This window comes from Heteronotia binoei, chromosome 1, assembly GCF_032191835.1.
Source record: "Heteronotia binoei isolate CCM8104 ecotype False Entrance Well chromosome 1, APGP_CSIRO_Hbin_v1, whole genome shotgun sequence".
Lineage (NCBI taxonomy): Eukaryota > Metazoa > Chordata > Lepidosauria > Squamata > Gekkonidae > Heteronotia > Heteronotia binoei.
This window is the reverse complement of record NC_083223.1, coordinates 205620295-205634689: the sequence shown is the minus strand read 5'-3', so window position 1 is coordinate 205634689 and position 14395 is coordinate 205620295. Positions and strand designations below refer to the sequence as shown.

Sequence of the window (14395 nt, the reverse complement as noted above, 5' to 3'; positions counted from 1 at the left end):
GAGACACTGTTATTTGTGCAAACAGCTCGGACATTTGCGAAGGTCTTGTCCTCAGCAGCAGCAGAGAAAGAGCTGGCAGCAGTCTTCAAGGACACCTCAGGCAACTCTGGTAAGAACTGGTCCGGGACTGCAGAGTCTGCCCTGGGTTGTAGACTCTGGGGCTACCCAGATATTTTGCTGCCAGAAAGAACAGCTGCAGGACTGCAGACCGGCTGAGCAGAAAACTGTGAGCTTGGCTGATGGGCGACAAGCGGGTGTGCTTTGCCAAGGCACGGTCTATTTTCCTGGACTTAATCATAGTTTTGATAATGTGTTATGTGCGCCAGAGCTAGAGACTAATTTGTTAAGTGTCTCCGTCCTGGCAACAGCTGGGTTTACAGTAATATTTGATAAGCAGGGCTGTGAAATTTTGAAGCAGGGTAAACGGCTGGCTAAAGGCACTCTAAGAGCTAATGTATATGAGCTTGTGCAAACTGTGGGGAAGGCACAAACTGTGTGGAATAGACAGCCCCACAGCAGGTGCATCCACCGGCTGCATAGAAGGCTGGGCCACGCCAGCTACAACACAATTAATAAAACCCTGAGAATCTTGCAGGGAGTAAAAGTGGATAAATGTAATGCATTTTTAGATTGTAACATCTGCAAAGAAGCCAAATCAAAGGCATTTCCATTGACTAGACGGAGTGAACGTGTGTCTGAGAGACCGCTCCAATTAATACATGCTGACCTGGTGCAGCCGTATGCACCCATTGTTTCTAAGAATAGGTTTGGGTTGGTTCTGGTCGATGACCACAGCAGATTTGCGTGGGTGTATGCTATTAAGCACAAAAGTGATGTCTGTGCAACTTTTAAGTACTGGGCTAGAAGGGTACAAAAACAGTTAAATGCAAAAATTGCCTCGCTCCAGACAGATCAGGGAGGTGAGTTTCTAAGCAAAGACTTTGCCAACTATTTGAGGCAAGAAGGCATAAAGCACAGAGTTGCCAATGTTTCTTCTCTGTGGGAAAACGGGATCGTTGAACGGAGAGTGGGAGTGCTCCAGGGTATCTGCCATGCTTTACTAGAAGATAGTGGTTTAAGGCTGGCATACTGGGGTGAAGCCTTGAAAACGTCCTGTTACATTTCTAATCGTTTGTGGACGGAGGCTATAAATGACATACCCTACAGGGTCCTGTATGGGAGAAAGCCATCCCTGGATCACCTTAGAATATTTGGATCAAAGGCTTGGGTGAACATTCCTCTTGATAAGAGGAGGAAGGGAGGTGCCAAAAGCAGAAAACTTGTGTTTGTGGGGTATCAGAACGGCATGAAGTCCTGGAGATTTGTGGACAGTAATGACATGATAACAATGAGTAGGTCTGCCTCGTTTTGCGAGGATGAGAATTGGTCTAAAATTCATGCCAATGAAATGCCCAGAGAAACTAAGCTGCAACTGTCTCTGGAAAGTGAGGAGGAGCAAAAGCCAGAAAGCAAACAGGCTCACTCACTGAAGCAGGAGGAGGACAGTGCAGGCAGCAGTAAACAGCAAGAGACTTCTGAGGCTGTAAAAAGGGAGCCAGTTGAAGTCAGGGTCTCGGCAAGAGAAAATAAAGGTGTGCCACCCAAAAGATATGGTTTTGATACTGATGTAAATTATCTGGGCAATGGAGATAGTTTGCCAGTTGGAAAGCCAAGGGGCTGTGTAAGTGCACCAGATGTACATGTGGATACTTCTTTTACAAAGGAGGAAGAAGGTTATACTTATGTGTATGATGACAACCCTAAAACATATCCCAGTGTCCTGGAACTGTTGTATGGTACGTCTCCTAGAGAAGAGGGAGACACATAAGCAAAAGCCTGGAAGGAGAGGCTGTAAGCAGTAACTGAATTAAAAAGGGTGCAATGTGCAAATGGATAAGTGCTGGAATGTAAAAGAAATGCTGTAAAATAAAACAAACATACTACTTTAAAATGTATGATAAGCTGCAACTAAACTGTGTTTGTAAAACAGAGATGTAACAATTTCCAAAACTGCAAATGTTAAGCTAAGTGTAAAAAAGCTGAAATCTGTAAAAATGTGTATTGGAAAAAGGATGTGCATCTGTACTGAAACTATACGGTACAATGTTTCTAATAGACCTGGGAAACAAGCCAAGCAAAGATAAGGGATGTGCTCAGTCTGGGAAGAGAGCCAACTGAGGAGATATGGTCAGTCTGGGCAGTGTGCCAACTGATAAGAATGTGCTTGCAGGTTAATTGGCAAGCGGAGCAAAATGTGTGTGTGTTCAGGGAAATGGAAATACTAAACTGTAACTAATGTATATATGAAAAGAAATGTAACCAAATGTATTGATGGTGAAATGACCAATATGTATGTGAAATATTGTAATATATGGATGACAGCACAAGCTATAACCTGAGGAGGGGTGTCGCTTGTATATATGTAAAGTGACAGCTTATAGCATGTGCTGCAGAACTGAAAGTAGATCTGGAGGCTTAGATGATCTACATGACAGCAGGTGGCTGGCTGCCAGAAGTATTGCATCAGCCAGCAGAGTCGGCATGACACAGCAAGTTGCTGATTGGCTGTCCAATGTATAAATGTACAGAGTAACTGTGGTGATTGTGGGTTAATGGAGTTGGAGTGCAGCGGAGCATATTGTCAGTGAGAAGAGTGGTTGGTGTAAATAAATGTATATAGTGGTTTTACAGCTACTGTGTACAGCCTTCATTCTTGCGTCACTAAGAATCACCCTCTTGGACTCTAAGCGCATCGACACAGGTATGGGCCTTCCAGACTGGCAACTGTATTATAAAGCTTTTGTGCTCCTGTGGGTAAGAGACTGGATACTATTGAATGACAACTGTCGTTAGAGGGACATGATCTTAATTTGGGCTGGCATACGTATTTATGGTATCAAAGACTTGAAGGACATTCTTATTTTAAGAAACATTGGTTCCGGAAATCTTGGTCATGGTTAAAAACAAGAATTTATCAGAAAATTCCAAGATGGGTATCCCCAGTGGAAGCATTTACTCCTCCAAATCTCTTAAAACCTAATCAAAGTTACAGATACGATGACTTGTTGGAAAGAGACAATCAAATAAAAACCAGAGAAGAGCTAGAAAACATGGACATTAAAATGAGTTGGTGGTTGAGAATGCAAGTTGAACCTAGGTATGCCAAAAACAAGATGGTAGGCTTTAACACAGAGCAATATCCATTTGACAAAATCTTTTTAGGTCCTCAAGAAAAGCTAATCTCCAAACGATATGCATACCTATTACAGATTAAGATGCAAAATGAAGTAGTAAAAGATTGTATGGTCCAATGGGTGAAAAACTTGGGTCATAATATCACATTAGAAGAATGGGAGAGGTTGTGGAAACTTAACATTAAATTAACTAAGAACCTTTAAAGAAAATCTGTATAAGATGTTTTATAGATGGTACATGACCCCACAGAAATTGTGTAAGATGTATACTAATATGTCTAACAAATGTTGGAAATGTGCTAAACAGGTGGGTTCCTTTTATCATATGTGGTAGACATGTGAGATGGTGAAGGACTACTGGAAAATGGTTCATGAACTATTACAAAAAATTATGAAGACACAGATTCAATTCAGACCAGAACTATTTTTATTGAACATATTTCCTTAGGACTATTCTAAAGATATGAGACACTTGTTGGCGCATATTTGTACAGCAGCCAGGATTCTTCTGGCACAGAGATGGAAACTTCAGGAGACTCCCACGAAAATGGACTTGGTAGGAAAAATTCTGGAAACGGCGGAGCTGGACTACTTGTCCCAGCTGTTGGCTGGGAAATCTAAGGAAGAAGCAAGAAAATACTGGTTGAAATTCTATACTTGGCTAGATACTCAAGACTCTTAAGATTCTTTGGTGTGAACTTGAATCTCCTTTTCCCTGTATTTTGTATTATAAGATTCTCTCTGGTGGAAATGTCAATTTGAATAGGTATTTTAATAAGAAAACTTACAATATTAAAATATCAAAATATTGATGATGTAAAGTTAAGAGATAATAATGTGTGACAACTTACGTATTTTAAAAAAGTATTTTAGATGCAGACTTGTATTTTATGAAAGTATACTATATGCAGACTAAGATTGATTTGTAACTACTATTTTCTGTCCCCTCTTACCCTATGCCCTCAATTTCTAGAAAACTAATAAAACTTTTAAACTACAGAAGAGGGCGACAAAGATGATGAGGGGTCTGGAGACCAAGTCCTATGAGGAAAGGTTGAAGGAGCTGGGGATGTTTAGCCTGGAGAGGAGGCGGCTGAAAGGTGATATGATCACCATCTTCAAGTACTTGAAGGGCTGTCATATAGAGGATGGTGTGGAATTGTTTTCTGTGGCCCTGGAAGATAGGACCAGAACCAGTGGTTGAAATTAAATCAAAAAGAGTTTCCAGCTCAACATAAGGAAGAACTTCCTGACAGTTAGAGTGATTCCTCAGTGGAACAGGCTTCCTTGAGAGGTGGTGGGCTCTCCTTCCTTGGAGGTTTTTAAACTAAGGCTAGATGGCCATCTGACAGCAATGAAGATCCTGTGAATTTGGGGGGAAGTGTTTGTGAGTTTCCTGCATTGTGTAGGGGGTTGGACTAGATGACCATAGAGGTCCCTTCCAACTCTTATGATTCTATATCTGAGGATATTTAACTCTGGTGACTGGAGACAAGTCTTTCCGCAAGTCTGGTGAACAGACAAGTCTTTCCGCAAACCTGATGAATGTCCCAAGTTTGCAGAAATATTTGGAATCTAATTCGGTCCCACCCTGGCTGCGCCGCAAAAGCGGCTGCACGCCGCGGGGCCGCTTTTTGCATCCCCGGAAGGATGCAGAGGCTCCCTTTCCCGGGCATCCGGGTGTTTTTGTTGAGCGGGGGGTGAGGCTATAAATAGCCTCGGCCCCGCCTCTCCCTGCGCAGTTTCAGGGAGTCTTTGCCCCACCCACCCACCCTGCAGTAGTACAGGTTTTCACTGGTCGCCTTATTAGGGGCCAGGTAGGAATTTTTTCACTCTTACCTGATTGGCCGTTGGTGGTGTGTTTTTCGCCTACCTTGTACTGCAAGTAGTGGTGTGGCAGTTAGGGAGGTAGGTAATTTGGTCACTTGGCGGAATGAGCAAGGGGTTTAGACCTTGCCGGTGAGCACCCAGGCCTAGCACCTGTGTTGTGCAGGCGATCCGTAGGAAAGGCAGATGGGCTTTACGGCTCAATGTCATGGAATATGGATCGGATTTCATGCCTCCCCTTGGTCGCCTCCTTCTGGTGATCGGGGCGGGGGTAAGGGGAGGGCATGTGTGGTCTGCCGGCCCAGTTCTAGCCACATTAGTATGGCTAGGGATGGGGGCAGGGTGGCTTGCCCTTTCGTAGGACTTGGCGGGGTCAGGAGAAGACCTCAGGGCTCGTCCTACCACTGTTACCTTGCCATGTTGTGTTGTAGTTAATAAAGTGGCCTGCTTTTCCCAACGTTCTTGTCTGCCTCTTTATTCCGAATGGGGGTGCAAAAAACACCATGGAGGGGGGAGTTAAAAACCTAACATGATAAAAGGAGTGCCTGTAATTTAAGAAACAGTGGCCATTACTAGGCAACCACAGCATTCAGTTATTGTCAGTAAATGGCAGGGGGTGGGGAAGAGCCCTTTCCAGGTCTGTTTTGGCCTTTAAGAGAAGACTCTTTGGCACCAAAATGAAGCTATCTGCTGCTACCTGACTTACATGACTCACCTAAGCCTGCCTGCTTGCTACTATTCAGCAGCAGCCACTCCAAGAAAGTCAATCTGATGTTGCAGTTAGAGCTTCTGAGTAGGGTCTGGAAGACTCAGGTTCAAATCATCAGTCTGCCACAGAAGCTCACTAGGTGATGTAGAGGCACTCATATACTTTCAGCCTAACCTACCTCACAGGGTGGATCGAAGGATAAAAAGGAAAAGAGGAGAATGATGTAAGGTGCCTTGACCCCCACTGTGGAGAAAGGTCAGGTATAAATGAAGAAAAAAAAGGTGAAGATGGGAAGCAGATAAAAGAGTAGGTAGGTGAGTGGCTGAGAAGGAAACAGGGAAAGGGCAGAGTATATGGGGGTTGCCAGGAGGAGGTTAAAAAAAAATAAGGGAGGGAAGGGGATACAAAGGAAAGTGGTGTGCCCCTCCACAAATCTGTGAGGATTTCCTACCATGCAAGTGCACCTGGCCCAGCAGTCGACACAGCATCACTAAGCCACAGTTTTGTTAGGTGAAGAGTGGGGGAGAGAGCAAAGAAATGTATGTAGAGAAACAAAAAAATTATGTAGTACCTGTATGAACTGAGTTCAGATAAATATGCTATTCTTGCACCAGTTTTTGTGTATAATATTATAGAATTTTATTTAGTATTGTACTCCTTGAAAGCATGTAGAAGCAGGGCAGTAATATTTTTCCAATAAACAAACAACTTGCAGAGACTTGCTCCAGCATTTCAGAAGCCCCATCCTGCATTAATACAAGTCAATAATCTTGAGCTATGCTCTTAGATTACTTTACACTTCAGTAGTATTTATTAAATCTTTCTTCTCATGCCCTCAGGCAACCCTCTGTAGCGAGAGAATGCCTTCTGCTTACAGAAATGAGGGGTTTCTAACATGTAGAGATTTTTTCCATGGTTCTTGTTTAGTTACTGTTTTATTAGTATTAACATTTTTACTGCGAACTATCTTTGTCTATAATTTTATGAAAAGGCAACAAAATCTAATTCAATAGTAATAACTGTTTAACATTAAGAGACTGGATTTATATTCTGCCCTTCACTATCCAAAGGAGTCTCAGAGTGGCTTACAATCTCCTTTCCCCTCCCCTTCACACAATAGACACTCTGTGAGGTAGGTGGGGCTGAGAGAGCTCCCCCTGAGCTGCTTTTGAGCAGAACAGCTTTGAGGGAACTTGTGGCTGACACAAGGTCACATCAGCAGGTGCCTGTGGAGGAGTGGGGAATCAAACCTGGTTCTTCCACATAAAGAGTCCATAAATTTAACCATTACACCAAGCTGGCTTTCTCTAAAGTCTATGGAAGAAGTGTGAGGATTTGTAGGGAGAGATCTGGGACTTGCTGTTTTATCTTTGGTTTTAGCTGGGGGGTGTTTTAGCTATTATTGTAAGCTTCCTTTGACCACAAATAGAAGATGATATTGGATTTGTATCCCGCCCTCCACTCCGAATCTCAGAGCAGCTCACAATCTCCTTTATCTTCCTCCCCTACAACAGACACCGTGTGAGGTGGGTGGGGCTGAGAGGGCTCTCACTGCAGCTGCCCTTTCAAGGACAACCTCTGCCAGAGCTATGGCTGACCCAAGGCCATTCCAGCAGGTGCAAGTGGAGGAGTGGGGAATCAAACCCAGTTCTCCCAGATAAGAGTCCACACACTTAACTACTACACCAAACTGGCTCTCTGGTGGGATGGAAATGTTCTAATAAAATAACAAATAAATCTGACTAACTGGAGAATCTCTCTACATATTAAAGAAATAAAGGGTCAATTCTTCCATTACCATCTTTGATATATGAGGAACTTGAGTGTCAAATAGATGTTAACTTATTCAAATATTTGGAAAAAACTTATTTCTCATACAATATATGGGTAGATAGGGATTCTGGAAGCATAATGATCAGGGTTGGGTCAGAACATTGTATTAGAATTAGTGAAGTAATACATAGGAAACAGTACCATTGATAATGTGTAAAACATCAAACCAGGAAAATCACAGCTCCAATCTCACCTTACCTACGAACCTTTTAGGTGGCCTCAATATTCTCTCAGCTTGAGTCCCTCCACCTGCTAGATAGTGTTATTTTAGAGATCACAAAGGCTGTAAAACTCACAGCACTTAAAATGTTCCATTAGAGATGCTAATAAACATAACATGCAGCACCCATGTGGCATCTCCAGGGGAAAAGGTGTGTTATTTCTGTTCAAAAGCCCCTTAACAGTAGTAGTATTATGCATGCATTAAAATGGAAGAGGGAGGAACTGGTTTGGGTCTCCACGGGGGAAAAACATAAACAACATAAACACTGGAAACAATTGAACTAGCTAGTTAGTTTGGTGTAGTGGTTAAGTGTGCCACTGTTATCTAAGAGAACTGGGTTTGATTCCCCACTCCTACATTTACACCTGTTGGAATGGCCTTAGGTCAGCCATAGCCTCTCACAAGAGCTGTCCTTGAAAGGGCAGCTTCTGTGAGAGCTCTCTCAGCCCCTCTCTAATTCAGAGAGAAGGGCAGGGTATATATCTGTGGTTTTCTTCTTCTATAATGGGCGCCATGGATGCCACCAGACCTGACAGGGCTAACAAGGGACGTAATCAGCCAATAGTAGACTGGCCTCACAAGCGGTGGTTTAATAAATTTCCCCACATTGAAACCGGGAGGAGGCCCAGTGGCTATAGTGATTTGGCCACCAGTCGAATTCGTAATAGGCTTAAACCAGGCGCCTCCTAGCTTTTTTGGCACGAGGCTATGCTTATTACTGTTATGTCGCTACCCCCTCCCTGTTGCAGCTTTCACCCAGGTTCCCGGGAAACGCAAAGCCACGTCCTACGGGCCTCTCCTTTGCAGCACCCTGGAGCCATCGCTGCGCTTCACCCACCGTTTAGCGCGCACGGTTTGGCTGGCTCTAGGACCCAGCGAGCTCCCGGTGCGCCTTTCCCAGGGAGCCGGCGGCGGCTGCTGCTGCTGCTGCCCATGCCCATGTACGTGCTGCGGGGTCTGGCTGGCTGAGGCCGGGCTTTGCGGGTGAGTGCCTTCCATTAATAGCAACGAGAGAGGCCGCCGCCACGGCGGAGCTCCTGCGAAGACGGCAGCGACTGTAGCAGCGAGAGAAATGCGCTCCGGGGACAGTTACGAGTTGGGGCTTGAGCGGTTCCAGAGCCCGGGTAGGGGCAGAGGGCTGAGGGCTTTGCGTCGCTTCGCCGTGGGTGAGCTGCTCTTCTCCTGCCCGGCCTATACTTGCGTGCTGACCGTCAACGAGAGAGGCAATCACTGCGAGTGCTGCTTCGCCAGGTACCTCCCGGCGGCCGGTCCTATCGGGGAGGGAAAAGGCCGAGCGAGGGGGGCAGGCTCTGCTTTTGCGGCTGGGGCGCGGGGATTCCCCGTGGGTCCTAGCACCGACTGGGGCTTAGCTCTGGGAAAGGCGCAGAGCTTCCGGGTAGTTGCAGTCCATTGGAGGGAGACAGAAAACGAGGCGGGGGGGGGGGGGGCGGGGAGCGCGAAGAAGGAGCTTGTGGCAATATTATGCACTCTGAACTGGAAAAAAACCCTCTCCCCCCATCTCCTTCCTCATTCCACGTGGAGTGGATTAGATTTTGGTTTACGGTAGCCCCTCCTTTTTCTTGGAAAGTACTCCTGTAGCGTTTAACATCTACCCGATAAACAGCAAATCAACAGGTTGAACCATTACCCGTACCTCTCACTGAAAGGTGAACTTGCTGATTTTTTCTGTGTCCTAGAGCTACAAAGGTTCAAAAAACAAACAAAAAAACACCACCCATGGTGGCTTGTGTTGGTCATTTCAGCAACAGGTACGAACACTTTTAGTTTTTTGTGGTGGAAAGTGCTGTCAAGTCGCAGCTGACTTTTTGGGACCCTGTAGGGTTTTCAAAGCAGGAGACATTCAGAGGTGGTTTGCCATTCCCTGCTTCTGCATCACAACCTTGGTATTTGATGGAGGAATCTCATCCAAACAAAAGCCCTTCGCTTCTGAGATCTGGCAAGATCGTGCTAGCCTGGGCTATTCACGCCAGGCTTTGATACTACTGATATCTGAATTCAGGACTGAAAATGGGTCCAGGGCAAAACTAATTTTAGTTAAATTCTATTCAGTTCCATTTGACTACTCCTGCACTTCTTATCCAGTTGCAAAGTGCTTTAAGTGGGCCTTAAAAGTGAGACATAGTAAAGGTATACAGGAGTACAGCAACCATCCCCAGTATAGTGCATACTGATGTGTTTTCTGGTACCTGTTTTCCTTGTTCCTCAATGCAAAAAGTTAGTCATCATGTCTTGCCTCTTCTCCCTTTGTGTCTGCTGAGAGAAACAGTGGCCTCCATCAAATAAATGTATTTGGTTTGCAACCTCCCAACAGTTTGTGATTGGCCCTAGTACTCCATGGCAGCCATTTTATGGTGGCATCCACCCAGAAATGCCCAAAGTGACCATAGGCCCAGTGATGTTGGGGGGCATGGAATTGTTTAGAGAAAATGTTTGCTTTGAATAAACTCTCACAAAATATAGGCCTGGAACTTGTCTTTAGTTCTTTACTTTTAGTAAAGTGCCTTTTAGGAAGTGTGGAATGAGTTTCAGTTCACCCTTGAGTCTCTGCCTCTGAGGTTTGTAAACTAGGTTTCCAGACAAACTTTTCAAGTTTGCCCCCTCATAAGAATGAGATCTTTGCTGGATCAGACCAATGGTTCATCTAGTCTAGCATCCTATTTCATACAGTGGCCAGCCAATTTCTCTGGAGGGCCAAAACAGGGTGTAGAGAGGCTGGGGCCTCTCCTGATGTTGCTTCCTGGCTCTGAGATCCAGAGGTTTAGTGGTTCTGAATGTGGAGGTTCTCCTCAGTCACCATGTCTAGTAGCCATTGATAGGCATCCTCCATGAATCTAATCATTTTAAAGCTGTTTATTCCTGTGATCTAAATCCTCTGCAGCAGATTTCACATTTTAATCACTCTGTGCAAAGAAGTACTTCCTTCTGTCCATCCTGAACCTACCAACTTCATTGGATGCCCTTGAGTTACCTTTTTTTGTTACCTTTAATAGTTTTATCCCACCTTTCTTTTAGGGAGCTCAGGTGTACAAGCTTCTTCCCAACTCTAGTTTATTTCCACAGTAATCTTTTGAGGTGGGTTAGATGGGGATAAGGTTTTTAGTCCAATACCAGTCTGTGAGTTTCATAGTTGAACAGGGATTTGAACCTGGGTCTTGGCATGGTAGTCCAGCATGGTAGTCATTGCACTGTACTGTGTCTAATTTTAGAAATGCAGCATTTGTTTGGAAGTATAGTTTCAGAAAACTTATTCTGACTGGAAGCAGGGCTTTTTTTGTAGAAAAAGCCCAACAGGAACTTATTTCTGACCCTCTGACATCACCATTGGTTCACACAGAACTTTTTTGTAGAAAAAGCCTAGCGGGGACTTATTTGCATATTAAGCCACACCCCCTGACACCAAGCCAGCCGGAACTGCGTTCTTGTGCGTTCCTGCTTTAAAAAAAAACTCTGACTGGAAGTATAATTTCAGTAAGATGAATCTGACTGTGATCCATGGTGGAGTGGGGGCTAAATGAATATGCAGAAATATGGAGATAGTGGCTGTTGGAAGTATGGCTACTAAATCTGAAGTTCCTTTCTTCCCCCCCACCCACAACAATGTGGTAGTTGTTTCTCTTCCTCTTCTGTGTTATAGTTTACAGGAAGCCCAATCCTGAGCGCTTCTATAGTGGGCTGTGGTGGGCAATATAATAGCTGTGGTGGTGGTCCAGTTGCTATGGATATAATAATAACAATAATAATAATAATAATAATAATAATAATAATAATAATAAATTATTTTTGTATCCCGCCCTCCCCCGCCAAAGGCGGGCTCAGGGCGGCTCACAGACATGGAATACCATGATTTGAATAAAACAATATAAACAACAATTTTAAATACAATTCAGTTACATAAATTAATTAAATAGATAAAATAGATAAAACAGGTGCTATAAGGTGCTATAAGTCACAATCATACATAAGATGGCTAGATGGCTACAGGTCAGTTTAGCCAGGTTCTGTCTTAAAAGCAAGCTGAAAAAGAAATGTTTTGCAAGCCCTGCGGAATTGGTTCAGATCCCGCAGGGCTCGCACCATCTCTGGAAGTTGGTTCCACCATCGAGGGGCCATTGCTGAAAAGGCTTGCTCCCTGGTTGTCTTCAATCTAGCCTCTCTTGGCCCAGGGATTATTAAAAGATTTTGAGAGCTAGATCTCAGTGCTCTCTGGGGAACATATGGGGAGAGGCGGTCCCTAAGGTAGGCAGGTCCTCGGCCATATAGGGCTTTAAAGGTGATAACCAGCACCTTATAGCGAACACGGTACACAACCGGTAGCCAGTGCAGATCCCGCAGCCCAGGCCGCACGTGTTCCCACTGAGGTAGTCCCATTAGCAGCCTGGCCGCTGCGTTCTGCACTATCTGAAGTTTCCGTGTTCGGTATAAGGGCAGCCCCATGTAGAGGGCATTGCAGTAGTCTAGTCTCGAGGTGACCGTTGCGTGGATCACAGTTGCTAAGTCGCTGCGTTCCAAGAAGGGAGCCAACTGCCTCGCCCTCTTGAGGTGAAAGAAGGCAGATCTAGCAGTGGCAGCTATCTGGGCCTCCATTGATAAAGAGGATTCCAGTAGCACTCCCAGGCTCTTGACCCTGCGCACTGGTATCAGTGGCGCACCGTCAAAAGCCGGTAGGGTAATGTCCCCTCCAGGTCTGCCGCGGCCCACGCAAAGGACCTCAGTCTTCGCCGGATTCAACTTCAGCCCGCTCAGCCTGAGCCAGTCAGCCACGGCTTGTAACGCCCGGTCCAAGTTTATAGGGACATCGCCAGCCCGGCCGTCCATCAGTAGATAGAGCTGGGTATCATCCACATACTGATGACAACCCAGCCCATACCTCCGTGCAATCTGGGCAAGGGGGCGCATGTAGATGTTAAACAACATCGGGGAGAGAACTGCCCCCTGAGGCACCCCACAGTGAAGTGGGTGCCTCTGAGACAGTTCCCCCCCAATTGCCACCCTTTGTCCCCGACCTTCAAGAAAGGAGGAGAGCCACTGTAAGGCTAGCCCCCGAATTCCTGCGTCGGCGAGGTGGCGGGTCAGCAGCCGATGATCGACCATATCGAACACAGCCGATAGGTCTAGCAGCAGCAATACTGCTGAGCCGCCTCGGTCCAGTTGCCGTCGAAGGTCATCCATGAGGGCGACCAAGACTGTTTCTGTCCCATGGCCCGGGCGGAAGCCGGACTGGCATGGGTCTAGGGTGGAAGCGTCCTCCAAAAAATCCTGTAACTGCAACGCCACAGCTCTCTCAATAATTTTGCCCAAAAAGGGCAAGTTTGAGACCGGTCGGTAGTGTGCCAATTCGGCCGGGTCTGATGTAGCTTTTTTCAGGAGAGGGCGGATCACTGCCTTTCAGGGGTGTTGGAAAAGCACCCTCTGAAAGGGATCGATTTATGATGTCCCGTATAGGTCATCTTAATTCCTCCTGGCAAGCCTTAATTAGCCAGGAGGGGCATGGGTCCAGATCACAAGTTATGGATCGTGCAGTGTCAAGAATTCTGTCGACTTCCTCCAAGCTGAGTGGGTCGAAGCAATCCAGGGTTAAATCAGAAGACACGCATTGGGTCTCGAGTTCACTTACTGCATCTAAATTGGCAGGGCAGTTGTGGCGGAGCGATTGGACCTTATCAGCAAAATTTTTTGCAAAAGCCTCACAGCCAATCTCCAATTCCTTAGCCTTTGAATTGCCCTGTGGCAATGTGGTAAGATTCCGAATTATTCTAAATAATTGGGCCGGGCGCGAATTTGCAGATGCAATCTTAGCCGCAAAGTATGTTTTCTTTGCGGTCTTGATTGCCATCTCATAGGACTTCATAAACTTCCTATAAGATGTTCTAGTCGCTTCGTCACGGGTATGCCGCCATTGCCTCTCTAGCCGTCTAAGACCTTGTTTCAGCTGGCGTAATTCCGGGGTATACCACGGGGCCAGCCTAGTCCGAGGTCGCAGAGGGCGTCGAGGTGCGATCTCTTCGATGGCCCTAGAGAGCCGGCTATTCCAGGTCTCAATCAGGCCATCGAGAGAATCGCCAGAGGGCCAGGGGTCCCGCAGGGCCATCTGGAACCGTTCCGGGTTCATTTGGCTCCGCGGGCGAGCCATAATAGGCTCCTCGCCTAAACAGGTTTGGGGGGGGGCATATCTACATGGGCCTTGAGGGCGAAGTGATCCGACCATGGCACCGCCTCTGCGGTTATATCGCTCACTGCAACCCCGGCCGCAAAGATCAGGTCTAACATGTGTCCGGCCTGGTGAGTGGGAGTTACAACAAATTGAGAGAGTCCCAGTGTCGCCATGGAAGACACTAGGTCCGTCGCCTGACTGGAGGACGGGTCATCAGCATGGACGTTGAAGTCACCCAGGATTATCAACCTTGGGTGCTCCAGCGCCCAGCCCGTCGCCGCCTCGAGCAGGGACGGTAAGGTGTTGGCTGGTGCGTTAGGCGTACGGTACACCAGCCAAATCGCCAACCCCTCTCCAGCCTCCCATGCCAGACCGGCACATTCAATACCCTCAATCTTTGGGGCCGGGAGCGCCCTGAAGGAGTAAGCCTTCCGCAC

At 46.2% G+C, this 14395-nt stretch overlaps 1 protein-coding gene across 1 annotated transcript in view; it reads left to right on the top strand.

Moving 5' to 3' along the window:
* Positions 1-8858: 8858 nt before the first annotated feature.
* The window catches only part of SMYD2 (SET and MYND domain containing 2), a 70810-nt gene continuing 65273 nt past the window's right edge, over positions 8859-14395 (top strand). Inside the window, exon 1 of the mRNA XM_060246868.1 lies at positions 8859-9037. Coding sequence (XP_060102851.1) covers positions 8859-9037 — 179 coding nt within the window. The remainder of the gene's footprint in view (positions 9038-14395) is intronic.